Source organism: Lampetra fluviatilis, chromosome 33 (assembly GCF_964198595.1).
Source record: "Lampetra fluviatilis chromosome 33, kcLamFluv1.1, whole genome shotgun sequence".
Classification (NCBI taxonomy): domain Eukaryota; kingdom Metazoa; phylum Chordata; class Hyperoartia; order Petromyzontiformes; family Petromyzontidae; genus Lampetra; species Lampetra fluviatilis.
In genome coordinates, this window is record NC_136307.1 from 4,912,302 (window position 1) to 4,926,508 (window position 14,207).

The 14,207-nt window shown below is 49.1% G+C and overlaps 2 protein-coding genes across 3 annotated transcripts; one reads left to right on the top strand and one right to left on the bottom strand.

Annotated features, from left to right (window-relative positions):
* The first annotated feature begins 1,028 nt into the window (after nucleotides 1–1,028).
* Nucleotides 1,029–6,818, top strand: EIF3K (eukaryotic translation initiation factor 3 subunit K). 2 transcript variants are annotated; one of them, XM_078871865.1, is made up of 9 exons: nucleotides 1,029–1,123; nucleotides 2,387–2,485; nucleotides 3,009–3,129; nucleotides 3,797–3,874; nucleotides 4,486–4,546; nucleotides 5,127–5,204; nucleotides 5,602–5,727; nucleotides 6,389–6,416; nucleotides 6,638–6,818. In XM_078871865.1, the coding sequence occupies exons 1-9, from the start codon at nucleotides 1,062–1,064 to the stop codon at nucleotides 6,672–6,674; spliced, it is 690 nt and encodes a 229-aa protein (XP_078727991.1). In that variant the 5' UTR covers nucleotides 1,029–1,061; the 3' UTR covers nucleotides 6,675–6,818. The 2 variants fall into 2 exon arrangements, with proteins under 2 accessions (XP_078727991.1, XP_078727992.1); XM_078871866.1 differs by lacking the exon at nucleotides 6,638–6,818 and having other exon boundaries at nucleotides 6,389–6,420.
* Nucleotides 6,819–7,137: 319 nt separating this feature from the next.
* ACYP2 (acylphosphatase 2) lies at nucleotides 7,138–13,758 on the bottom strand. The gene is made up of 4 exons (XM_078872197.1): nucleotides 13,267–13,758; nucleotides 9,876–9,892; nucleotides 8,886–8,995; nucleotides 7,138–8,258 (listed from the first exon to the last, which is right to left on the bottom strand). The coding sequence occupies exons 1-4, from the start codon at nucleotides 13,316–13,318 to the stop codon at nucleotides 8,144–8,146; spliced, it is 294 nt and encodes a 97-aa protein (XP_078728323.1). The 5' UTR covers nucleotides 13,319–13,758; the 3' UTR covers nucleotides 7,138–8,143.
* Between the last annotated feature and the right edge of the window lie 449 nt (nucleotides 13,759–14,207).

Consider the following 14,207-nt stretch of genomic DNA (forward strand, 5'->3'; position numbering starts at 1 on the left):
TCGGCAGAACCAAGATTCCTAGTCATGGTTTTACAGCGAGGACATTCAGGATCGGTTTTGATATGTGGTTTCTCATCAGCAGAGGTCGGTTTCCTTGAGCCAATGCTATAGAGGACCTCTCCCTGAGATACAGAAACAAACTGAACGCATTTGTCACAAAGGCTGCTTTAGAAAAATAAATAAGTAAATTTTCCTGGCAATGGCTTTTTATAGGAAACTAGTTTGTGTGCCCGTCCAAGGACGGGAGTATATTGCAGTAAATCTGAAACATTCAATAGAAAAATTGTTCAGCTCGTGATTATTAATGAGGGGGCGCTGTTGCCTCATGTGGATTGACGTCACCCGCTAATGGTTATTGGGGAGGGGTGCGGCATGTGGAGTGACGTCACCCCCTCATAGTTATTGGGGAGGGATGCGGCATATGGAGAGACGTCACCACCTCATGATTATTGGGGAGGGATGCGGCATGTGGCGTGACGTCACCCGCTCATGATTATTAATGAGCGGAGGGGGCTCGTGTGGAGTGACGTCACGCGCGGGACACATTATTGGCTCATTCGATTAGGAATGCATTGAGGCCAGAGAGATACACAGTTAATAGGCGTTGGAGAAGACACGTGGGCCCCCCACCCATTCCCCCCACCCATTCCCCCCACCCATTCCCCCCCACCCTTTCCCCCCCACCCATTCCCCCCCATCATTCCCCCACCCATTCCCCCCCACCCTTTCCCCCCCACCCATTCCCCCCCATCATTCCCCCACCCATTCCCCCCCACCCCCCATGGTGGTTACATTCGAGGCGCACGATTGGTGGCTTCGGCCGTCTCCCTCCATCGGCATCAATCGCGCTCGCGCGCGCGCCTCGCCGTCGGCCAATCAGGGAGCAGCGGGGGGGTGGGGGAATGGCGCCGGGCGCGCCTATCCGCGTTGGGGAATCTGGAACCTGTGGGTAGAGGGGGGGGGGCCGAAAGAGGAAGCGGGAGAGGAGGAAGCCCCCTCCCCCTTTTGGGGGGGCGGGGGCCGGAAGAGGGGGCGGGGGAAGAAGACGGAGGGGGGCAATCATGGCGGCGGCCTTCGAGCAGATGCGTGCCAACGTGACGGTGCTGCTGAGGGGCATCGACCGGTCCGTAAGCCGTCCCCGCCATGGGGACACGCGCACGGGGAGAGCTGGGCCTAGTCGCTGGGGCTGTGGAGAGACCGGCGGCGCCGTAGGGTTGCGAGTGAAGTGGGAGCCCCGAGGTTTTGATTCGGCCTTCTTCTCGTGGCCTTATCATGGCGGCAGCGTGGTTTCAGGCGAGCCATACCTCTTGCGGCGCTCGCCGCGACGAGAGAGCACCAGGAGCGCGTTCGTGTGGGGTTGGTGTTTGCTATTCGGACTCCGTTAAAGGAGCGCGGGCTTCTTGCGCGTGGTGTTCTGCACGTTTTTGCAGCGACACGTGTGGGGTGTTCGCGTTGTGTGGCTGCGAGGCCTTCGCCAGTGGGTCAATGAAGATCGTGAACTGGTGCATCTTTGTTTCCATTATCACGCCACCGCCTGTACAACCACCGCCCGAACCAAATCTCTCCGCGATGTGATTTCGGCTTTCGTGTCGTCGGGCATGACGCGCCCGGCGTTTTCTCGGCATGTGCTTGGCTGCGAGCTTCTCCACGGAGCGTCGCAGTTATATGGCTGCTTTGGGAAGGCCTTCATCCAGCAGTGGATTGATAACGGCCGATGGTGATTGCTGTGATCATCAGAGTGTAGGTGAAATTGGCGCCGTCCGAAGAGGTTGCACCACTTTCGTGTTGGGAAATCGGCGGTGGTACTGTAATTATGTAGGGAATGGTACCCGCCATAGTTATATGGAATGTCCACACGTCACAGCACCACGTATACCGAGCATTGGGTTAGAGACCATCACAAGCGCACACGTGATTATGCGCATAAAGCTACACTGTGTACACGTATTCATTACTTAAATTAACACCCGTTATGTTCCACTTAGACACAAGGGGGCACTCGTTTACATTTTACAGCCCTGATCCGGCGTTGGAAATTCCATATTCCCTTGGGATAAGTAAAACCATAAGTATTATCACTCTTCACGTGGACACGTGTTGTACAGTACCGCATTCCAACGTCTGTGCTCCCCGCCTAAACCAACCCGCAATGACCTGCGTGATGACGTTTGGTCAATTACTCAACCACAACGACGGTGTTGAGGCCCTCAACCCGCAGTGGATTGATCAAAATTACCTTGCATGTTCGTGTGCATGACGTTGGTTGGTGTGCCTGTGCATGCCGTGTTCTCTTAATAGGTGCCCGCTGATAACACTTGCCCCAACACTCCACAAAAAAAACATCACGGTGAATCTTTGTGTGTGTGTGTGGTGTCTCCTGGGGCAGGTACAACCCAGAGAACCTGGGAACGCTGGAGCGCTACGTGGAGACACAGGCGCAGGAGAACGCCTACGACCTGGAGGCTAACTTGGCGGTTCTGAAACTGTGAGTAGCTCCTCGCACTGCACTGTGAACAGACGTGTGATATATGTAACCCAGGGTTTGGGTTCGTGTCAGGACTAGGAGGAGAGCTGTTAGGAGTTTGTTAGATAATTTGGATTAGTGGCCGGGCTAGGGACGGGTTGCAGTTAGGGTTCGAAGCCTGTTTGTTTTGTTTAAAATGTATGTTTCATTTGAATACATGAAAACTCCAAGTTTGCTTAAATCTAATAAAATATAATAACATACATACTTTATAAATAATTTATTCTCTTGCACAATGCGATGCATGCATCATGAGCGTAATCAATTTAACTTGAATCTGTTCATCACTTGATGCCTGAAATAAACACTCATTCTATGGTGTGCCAAATGTTAATTAACAAGTTTCTCACCCCTGTGAAATGGATCACTGTAACTGGACTAATGGGCAGCCTTGCGTAGAGAGGGCAGCCTCCGTCTTGGCTCCGCCAATTTACCGTGCGTACGGTTAACGTGACAACGCCACGCGTGCCCGCTTGCGCTGCAGGTACCAGTTCAACCCGGCCTACTTCCAGACGTCCGTGACAGCGCAGATCCTGCTGAAGGCACTCACCAACCTTCCGCACACCGACTTTACGCTCTGCAAGTGCCTCATCGACCAGGTCCATGTATCCTTGTCGAGGTGGATGTGTCGGGTGGATTGACGTCACGGGAGAGCAGTGCTCGCGTTTGAGATGGAAGCGGTAGAGACGCACGTCACATTGGGTGACCGGGCTAAGACCATTGACTCGCTTCAAGTGAGAATACATTTTTATCACTGGCAGCTGAAAAATACTGGATATCATAGTAATTGTACTAACAGTGAGGGCCAGGTGGCTGGGGGTACTAATACCTTGTCAGAAACACTGAGCCAACACCGCTGAGGTTCTGTGTTTGAATCCTAGTTTCAGCCTCCTGTGAATAAAGTAGATTCTCAAGGATAGTTAGGTCGAAGGTCTCAACCCAGTTAACAATAACCACAAAAAACATTTTAACTTAATTTGACAAAATTCCATTTCTAAGAATTAAAAATATCTGTTTTACTGTCATGCGACGAACATCGATGGTGGCGTGTCAAAGTCCTGCCTCTTACTTTGTGGAACAGAGGTCACCTTGAAGCAATCTCTGAGGTAACCCAGGAATATCCGCTTCGATGGTCAGTTCTCTAACTCGAAGGGTGCAGCTCTCTGTGAGTTCGTCTCATAACATGACACTGTTAGGACAGTTGGGATAAAGCTGGGGACAACTTATGAATGGAAACGTTGCTGCTACGATTGAGCCTTGACCGAGGTGAAGCAGTTGGAAGACAAGCAGCTGGGAAGGATCCTGCTTCTTGGAGAGCTCCTGGAGACCTGCCGCTTTCAGAACTTCTGGGTGAGTTGAGGTGGACCGCTCTCCAAGGGTGTGTCACACAGTGTGAGCAATGAAATCGGCTCGCGTGTAGGCGCTCGTTCAGGGGTCGGCAACCTGTCTTCAGAGGCCGCATGCGGCTCTTTATGGACGTTATTTGATAAGGAGCACCGTCTTGTGTTCACGTACATTGCGGCTCTTGAAATGTTCAGATTTTATCCCGAATTCGAAAAAAAAATGTCTCGCTATTTTGGTTGCCGACCTCTGCGCGAGATGGATTGTTGCATCACAAGACTGAGAGGCGGTCACAGCCTTTATCCAGCAGAGCATAGATCATGGCTGATGAGAGTATTGGAACAATTTACTGCCTATGTTTTGTTGTCATTCAGAATAATTAACATTGCATTGAACGTAGCTGCCATGTGAATACATTGCAACAAAAACTTTAAAAAAACGTGCAAGATTCATGGCTCTTGAGTTTAATCGTCGATATTAATCGATACATCGGTACACCTGTAGTTACTTATCTCTCCAGCAATTGGATGCTATCGTGTTCTCAGTCTCATTAATACTGCACGTTGCGTTTGTGTGTCATGATTTGTGCCGCAAATGCCTTCCTTCTTGTTCCCCCGAAGACGGAACTGGACGAAACACTGGTTGATGGAATAACCGGATTTGAAGACTCCATTAGAAAATGTGCGTATTAAAACACATTGACACACACCTGCTTTGTGTGATGACTTAAACAAGGCAGCTATTCAGGATGGTTTGTGATGTTTCTCCTGCAACTCTTAGGAACGTCGTTGCGTTGCTCCAGTTTGGCTCTCAGAGCCTTCAGCATAAACTGAAATGTGGTCTGGAGTGACTTGATGACACATTGTAAGTAACTTAGGGAAATATGTATTGTATAAATAACACCATTTGTTAATCCCAAGCCTCGTTCAGTTTGAAGACTTTAAACAGGATCCTGCATTGAGATGTTCGGCCAATTCCTTTTGAAGGGCACGTTTGGTATGTGGGAGGAAACCAGAGTGTCCATTGAAGTCTCACACAGGAACAATCAAGGTCCACACAGATGGGTAAAAAAATCTGCTCGCTGTAATGCCTTCTGGAAATGGCAAGGCCCAGTAGGGGTAGGGGTTTCATGATTATCTGCGTGATCCACCAACCCTTGCCTCCAAAGCGCTGGAACTCTGGTACGTATAGCCAGGATATGCTGGTGCATGCAGCGGCTGGTCCTTGTGAACTCTGTTGTCTCGCTGCGCGTGTCCTGCAGTCATCTGCCATGTGGTCGGGATCACGTACCAGCGCATCGGCAAGCGATTGCTCTCGGACATGCTCGGCGGACTCACAGGTACGGGGTTAGGTTTTCACGAGGTCTCCCTACTCAGACTCATTGTTCACGTCGACCCAGGTGGTGAACCGTATGGGCGGAGATTCTCTTTAATGTTTCATGACAGAAATTAACGCAGGGGTGGATGGAACCTATGGCACCATGGGCCGCATGCAGCCCGTGACTTTATTTCATACGGCCCGCGGCCACGTGAGGCTTGCCGCTTTAAAATGGCCGGCAAACGATATTCATTCCACTACTGCTACCGCGAGCATCTTAGCCTCGCTAATAGAGTGCTAGAGTACACCCACATCTGGGCGTGTCACACTTCACATACTCGCCGACTCTCTCCGCCACCTCCTCCTCGCTCCACCACACGCGCACACATACACTCGTGCACTCTCACACTCTCGCACAGACGGCCAACTCAATGTGTGGATGAGCAAGTATGGCTGGAACGAGGGAGAGCCAGGGACCATCTACATCGCGAACCAGGAGGAGACGGTGAAGCCCAAGAACATCGTGGAGAAGATCGACTTTGAGAGTGAGTTCATACGGCGATGTCTGAACGTCGGCAGCTGTAGCCACAGAAGAGATTCTTGTTTGGCAGAGAAATCCGGCTAGCTGATAAAGGCACGACCCTGTTGACGCTAACATAATTGGAGGTGGCTTCTGGGGGCTTATACTCTGAAATATGCTGAGGCAGCACCGCTGAGGTCTGGAATTTAAATCAGGGGTTGAGTCGATGGTGATTAAACTGGGTTCCCAAGTGTCGTGTATTGATGGTCTCAGCAAGTCACCAATGACAGCACAATAAATGAACTCGCATTATATTTGATTTTCAGTCAATTTGGAATGGCTGACTAAAATAACTTTAAAATGAAAAGCGACATGCTCTTTGCAGGGCATATACAACGTTTACCTCTCGTGTAAATACGTATCATGGGGCGTCTTAAAAAGTAGTCCTGTGACTTCTTGCAGGACTGTTCTCTAAAGTTTATTATAAAAAAAATATGACATGCCGATAGCACAGCGAACATAAAATTGGAAGGGAAAAAAATATATACAGCACTAACATCTAATGATCATATCCACACAACTGGATCTAATCCCATTGGTTAAGCATAACATGTTAAGACTTTTTACGTCTAAAGCTGCGTTGCAATGATGCCACTGCATGCGTGTGTGTTTTTTATTTGTTTCAGGTGTTGCAAGCATCATGGCCTCGATAAAGTGAGACTCACCACATCTGCAGATGTAGACTCAAAGCCCAGTTCTGTGGAATTTAAGCATTCCGATAAAACAAAACATCACAACTGCTTTCCCAGCTTGTTAAATCTCGACATCTGAAACGTGGTTACCGTTCATCTATCCGATGGACCAACTTTGTGCTTGTTCAAATGGCTGTTGCTTGAGTGAATTAACGTTGTATGCAATTGCCGTTATTTATATAGATCGGAGATCACAGATGATGTTGGAATTCAAGCGTAATCTCATCCCCATCGTCTCAAGAGTTCATTCTTAGCTCTACCAAAACACATCAGCAAGAACTTTGTACAAAACAATGCATTGTACACTCAGATGGCTAAAAGCTTCGTGTTCATTTCATACAAATAAACTTGACCGTCTTCTGCTGCTTTTTGAACATGTTTTTATTTTAGCTACAATTGCCGATAGATTTAGTGAAGGTTAATTATCCATGGGGTGGCTTAGTCGCGGGTTAGCGCACTGCGCTGTGAATCTGCCAAACTGGGTTTGGATTTCTGGCTACAGCTGCCATCAACAAACTCGCGCTGACCAGCTTGGCAAAAGTATGGTCAAACAAACCCTGTGAAACGACATGTAGGAGGCCTTCATCCAGCAGTAAATTGACAAAATAACTCATTGTTCACGCATGCTGCATTCTGAAATGGAAAACTTTTATATAAATCAACAATCCTGAAACCTGACACCATTGTGTAAGCCACTTTTATTAACAAGCAAGCTTGGCATCGTTTCTGTCGCAAAGAGATAAATAATTAAGCATCTCAGCTGCCTGCATCGAATGCAGCTGCACTTAATAATTATCATTCACTCGAACCATTTAACCAGGCGAGAGCCCTTTTGAGACGACGCTGTCTCTTTATTATACAAGGTAGACCTGGGGTTAAAATTGGAATTCGATCTCTTCACATTTGTTTTTACCAAACGTAAGCATGCATACGCTTCCATCACATGGGCAATGCCGTTTGTAAATTGAGACTGAAAGAAAGCAAAACCATTCGCTATTCTGCCGCACATCCAACCGTTGCATAGGGGGACGCACCGTACATACCCAACCGTGCTAATCGGAGGTGCGGTGGGAAGGACAAACTATACACAAGTTGAAAAGTGTGTTTTCAATCTATTTTTTAAAGTGCATAGCGCCAGTGGCTTCCTAATATCAGAAGGAGTGCTCCAAACGACTGTATACGAATGCAACCGCCTGGCTGGAGGACACCACTGGTACACGGACATTGTAGCACTACGACCCCTGTTGATGGGTTGTAACACTGAACGTACGTAAGAGAGTGAGTGCGATGTCTTATTTCCATTGAGGACAATCTTAAAGACTATCGCTGTGGTGGTCATAATTGGCACATTGAACTTGGAGTCAAAAGTTTGCCGTTCCACATCCGACTGGGCAGTTGAAACGGTCCAAGTTTCTTAAATCCTCTCCATACCCCGCATTCTTAATAATTTCGCTACTTGGGTGGCTGCACTGAATTTCCCGCGTGAGAATTTCAACAAGTCATTATTTTCCACGAAAGATGTCTGCCCAACACCCCTGCACACCTCGATTTAGTTTACACCACGTGTGGCCTTTCACCCTTGCCGAACTCGCCACCTCTATGCCCTCCAGCTTCCCCTTTGCAGACGTCTCTCCCTCCACGTCTCTTCCACCGGCCCCGCCAAACGCCCCCCTCCTCGCTGGCCGGCGTCTAGTAGCGCGTAGTGAAGGTCTTGAAGTCCTGCGCTGTGATTTCCCCCTCGTTGCTGAAGTCCGCGCGCTTGATGTGACAGCTGGGGCTGCCCACGTTGCTGAGCCAGCTCTTCCTGCACAGATACATGTCACCGTTACGTTTTGTCGTTTTAAATAATTCGCAGTCTCTACGCAAATCCACGGTCATTGCTGATCGTGAGGGCAATTAAGACCATTCTTCACTACAACTGGGCAGTGCAGGTTTGTTAAGGCTTGGGAGCGTAGACGCGGGAACATAGAACTGCAGTACAATGGATTTTTTCTGCACTGCCCTCTGCTGACCACCACGTAGCACCAACACGATTATCGCGACAACATTACCGTAATCATAATCGCACCACGCTTTTAAATCTATATTTAAAACTAATTTCTTTAAAACTACTTTTTTGTGTTTAGAATGGCCTTCCTCGCACCTCCGATAAGCACGGTGGGCCACATACGGTGCTAAAGAAGTTCAACATAATCGGCTGGGCCACCAATAAAAACGAGTGTTTGCCCTAGGTGTCATTCACTGATTCACACATCGAGTAACAACAACCACCTCTCTCGTTGTGGTCGTGACTACTTAGCCCACGCCTCTCTCGCTCTCCTCCAGTACTCCCGAAGAAATATATTTTTAAATATATAAATACTCGTCGACAAATTATTACCAGCAAACGGGCTGCAACCACTCGCGATGGGGGGGGGGGTGCGAAACTCACATGGCCTGCAGCTTGTCTTCGGGGCCCTGCACCTGTCCCACCACGGTGCCCGCCGGGGTGTTCTTCACCCACCCCACCAAGCCAAGCTTCCTCGCCTGCTCCTCCGTGTACTGCGCGGGCACATCGGAGGGGGGGGGGGGTGTGCGGCGAGACACCGGCCACGTGGAGACGCGGAGACCACACGTGTTGTACAGACAAAGATCCCCCCTCCCGTATAGAGGCTGTTGGGGCAGGTGCTGTGAGCGAGCACCTATGAAGGCTGACCATGGTACGCAAAGGGGTGGGGTGGCCAGCACCGCGCCTGGCCGCCTTTGTCTCCCTCGTGACGACGTTTACCCCATTACACCAGGTACACATTTTAATGTTTGACCTAGGATGTGGCTCAGCGCCGGTTCAGATATTCGCCACCGGTGTTAGCCGTGAACAGGAATCGAGCTCGGGTCGCCGGGTTTGTAGCGCAGCGCTAACCGCCGCGCCACCGCTCCCCGTACCCCCGCACACGCGCGTGAGAGTGTAAGAGACAAGGCCGTAGCCATGGAGTCAACATTGGGGGGGACCAAATCTTCCAGGGTGCCTGGGGGTCCCAACCCAGAAAAATATCTAAATTTGAAAACTCATTTCCTGTATAAAATATATTTTTAAAAATCACTTAACACGTGGGATGGACATTTTATTAATTTTTTACAATAATGTCTAATAGTGTATTGTATTACATTGCTCTGTTTTTACTTTTTTTTACCATTTCTTGTTTCATTGTATGTAATGGCAGAGATTAGGGATTAATAAAGTACAACCATAACCACAATCATATAAACATAAATCTATGCATTAATTTACATGAAGACAAGTCCAGATATTATGGCCAAGGTTTAGCAAATTGTTGTTTTTTTTACAAAGCATAGCAAAAAAAATTATAGCAATATATTGGGGGGAGGACATTTTGAGCATATTATAATTACGGCCTCAGTAAGAGATGAACACCCAACTCACCGATCTGAAGCACACTCCTGTCGGGGAAGACAAAGACACAATGACGTCAGCAAGCACCCATCGACGCACGCGGCGGAAGTTCAATCCGCATCTTCGCTGAGGTCAAGCTACGTCTGCGCGACAGCATCATCGGTGATTCTTATATAAGGGGCCGTCCATAAATGACGTCACGCACCAATAGGGGGGGGGGGGTTGTCAGACATTTGTGACGATGTGTGACGAGGGGGGGGGGAGTTTGAGAAATGTGACGTCACATCAAAATGCGCAACTTTAAATAAGTATGGACAACACGTTCTACTTAATTAAATATACTTCATAATAAATGTTTTCTCCTACAACATCAGAGTGCAGCGCCACATTAAATACGCACTACAATTACAATAGTTTAAAGCGATTTGAAGCATGTTTTTTTTGGGGAGGGGGGGGGCAGAGCTTTGTGACGTCATATTTGAGGGGGGGTCTGAATTTTGTGACGCCGTGTGACGAGGGGGGAGGGTGCCAAAAATCGTCCAAAATCGCGTGACGTCATTTATGGACGGCCCCTAATCACAGTGCGAGTCTAATGCCGCACCTCTGATTCGCGCCATTGGCTACGTACGGTGCGAAAGAAGTCACAAGATACAAAACTACCACTGGTGCACTGCGCCAGGCTGATGCGGGGGGAGGGGGAGGCTACGTGGTGGGAATCAGAGAGCATCGAGACAAAAATCCATTGTTGTATCGTACTTTCTGTGCTACCACCTACAGTATATTATTGCTTCCCGCCCTTTACAAAACCCGCACTGGCCAGCGCGGTGAAGTATGGGCAAATAACCCCCCCCTCTCCCCCACAACCCGTATGGCGTGGGTAGGCCCTCATCCAGCGGTGCAATGGCCTTTCTTCGGATAATGGTTATTTTGAATATGCCATTAAGAAGGACCATTGCCCAAAACGTCGCTTACGGTGTATATATGTTTTCCCGTTTAAGGCCACAGTATTATTGACAAATGTGTTGATTTTGTTGCCTGCGCATCACTTGCCAACACAGCAGCAGCAGCATCACCACATCATTCGCTTACGCCGCGTGTCACTTCCTCCATATCCAGAGGTGGACATTCCACGTTCGTATGGACGCCCTGCACGAGGCGCCTACTCGCTTGGACAGATCTGGACCAACAGCACTACCGCCACTGGCCCGTTTATAAATAGAAAACCCCGCGGCTAAGGGCCATGGCAGGTCCAACCAACCCGAAATAGCTCGACTCCCCCACCACCACCACCCCGACTACCCCCCTCTTCCCTTGTTCATGAGCACCCAGACGTGTGTCACCATGCAGACGGTGGGGGTGGTGGTGGGGGTGGTGGCCCCTCGTTTTGAGTGGATTTTTCTCCGGATAATTGCGTGTCCCTCCGGCACGAAATTTGACAATAATTTCTCACATTAACGCCATGCTAATCTCTCACATTAACATAGCCACTTCCGTGCCCTCTAATTTCTCACATTAACGCCATGCTAATCTCTCACATTAACATAGCCACTTCCGTGCCCTCTAATCTCTCACATTAACATCATGCTAATCTCTCACATTAACATAGCCACTTCCGTGCCCTCTAATCTCTCACATTAACATCATGCTAATCTCTCACATTAACATAGCCACTTCCGTGCCCTCTAATCTCTCACATTAACGCCATGCTAATCTCTGAAATTAACATAGCCACTTCCGTGCCCTCTAATCTCTCACATTAACATCATGCTAATCTCTCACATTAACATAACCACTTCCGTGCCCTCGTCGAGGAGGCCGCTTTTCTATCTTGCATTAACATGCTAATTTCCCACATTAACATCACTAGCCCCGGCCACTTCTTTATGACCCTTGGGCTACACCCATCTGCATCAGCAGCAGACCATGCTTTCCCACCTGATGACGGATGCTTGTGTTGCGCCCAAAACGTCGTGATTTATTTTATTTTATAACTACGTGGGTTTACCGAAAGAACCAAAGAGTATGACAATAAAAATATGGGTTTTCATTTTTTAAAATAATTATGTTGGCCTTGCGGAGCTCGATGACCAAGGACCCGCCTAAAATTTGTCTTGAGACACCGTGAGGCTTTCCCGAACGATTGAAGGTGCGATGTTGGTAACGATGACAACGCTGTGGATGATGCCGATCATGCTGCTGCTGTTGTTGTTGATGATGATTCATACTGTAACGAATAATAACCCAGGAAGGCTTCACCCGAGTCTCAAGATACGTTATTAAGAGGGTCGTGCCACATTGGGATGTTTGGACAATTGATCTTCATTTCGAGTGTTTTGGCTTCGTGTGAGCGAAAACCAGAGGACCCACCATGCACACGACGGCGTGACAGCCAAAGCTCCTCACAGATGTATTTAAATACATTACCTTGGTTCCATCCTTTGAGGACACCTACCAGCCTAAAGCTTACCACAGCGATTATTCCCATGCACTGCCCCATCCCAGTACTGCATTAACCAGGTTGAAATGCAGCTTAGCCTCCGAGATCTGACGAGAGCTAATCAGGGTCTAGCATGGCTAAACATGCGTGCTTTAAATTTCGATTTAAAGCTTTCGTGACTGCAGGGATTCATCTTCTTGGTTCTTTAATAATAAAAAATAAAACATAATAAAATAAAATATTTTATTTTTATTATTGTATTACTTCCCTTCTACGTGACTTTACCGAAAGAACCAAGAAGATGCGTGCTTTAATGCCACTGCTGCTGGGGTTGATTGCGTTTTAAATGCTGATCGTTAATGTCCGTGCAATGATGCGGCGACAGTACTGCTGAGTGGGCAGCGGTGCACGAGCAGAATTAATACAAAAAAAACCTCAACACATTCGTCAATGACAACACTGTGGCCTTAAAAGGAAAAACATATGTAGCTGGAGACGTTTCGGGCAATGGCCCTCTTGTGCAATGAAGGGCCATTGCCCGACACGTCGTCTGTTATATATGTTTTATTCTTTTAAGGCCACACGGTGTAATTAATTACCGTTTGTTTCTGAATTGTGTGCTGATCATGTTCTTGATGATGATGATGACTTGGTTTGTATTTTTCACGATGACGATGATGCTGCTGAAGCTCATTTTAATGACGACGACAATGATGATGATTATCGTGATCATAATGATTGAAGTTATCATTTAACCTCAAACTCGTGGCTGTGCAAAAGTGCACACCGGGATCGAACGGCTTCGTCCCTCGAGGCGCGTCCGCGTCTGGGTCGATGTCCCCCGCCGACGGGCGGCTGTCGCAAGGAGGGAAATCCCACGGGAGAATTCCCCGGAAAATTAATCGATGCCATCATATCGACGCGATCACAACTCTTCGGCACAAGTGGCAACAACAACAACAACGAAATAATAATCAGTTTTACCTTGAACCCGTCCGAATACTTCATAATCCACGGACACCAATCGCTTGCTCATATCCGCGCTGGTGGGTGTGGACGCGCGATGGGAGGAGCGGGGAGCTAACGACGATGACGACGACGACGAAGCAGCAGCAGCTGATGATGATGTGGGAGATGACGAGGGGCACAAGAGGAGGGTGATGATGGTGGTGATGATGATGAGTGGCGGCACTCCTCGTTTTCTCCCTCTCGCTCTGTCTCCAGCCACGGTTGACGCACCCCGCGCCAGCAGCGCCCTCTCCCTCCCTCTCTCTCTCCACTCCGTCTCATCGCTTTGCCTCTCCTCTTCCTGCGTCTCCACGCTTCCCCCCCTCTCCCACTCCGTCTCTCCACTCCTCTCCACTCCGTCCCATCGCTTTGCCTCTCCTCTCCCTCCGTCTCCACGCTCCCCCTCCCTCTCCCACTCCGTCTCTCCACTCCTCTCCACTCCGTCCCATCGCTTTGCCTCTCCTCTCCCTCCGTCTCCACGCTCCCCCCTCCCTCTCCCACTCCGTCTCTCCACTCCTCTCCACTCCGTCCCATCGCTTTGCCTCTCCTCTCCCTCCGTCTCCACGCTCCCCCCTCCCTCTCCCACTCCGTCTCTCCACTCCTCTCCACTCCGTCCCATCGCTTTGCCTCTCCTCTCCCTCCGTCTCCACGCTCCCGCCCCTCCCTCTCCCACTCCGTCTCTCCACTCCTCTCCACTCCGTCCCATCGCTTTGCCTCTGACTCTCCCTGCGTCTCCACGCTCCCCACCCTCCCTCTCCCACTCCGTCTCTTTTTTTACGATCAGTGGAAACAAGAAGATGCTCGGTGTAGTCGGCACTTTGCTTCGTTCATCATTTCGTATTTTTTTAAATCTTTGCTTTATGTAACCCCGCTCCCGCTCACTCTCTCTCTCTCTCGTTCTGCACGCAGCCCGTCTC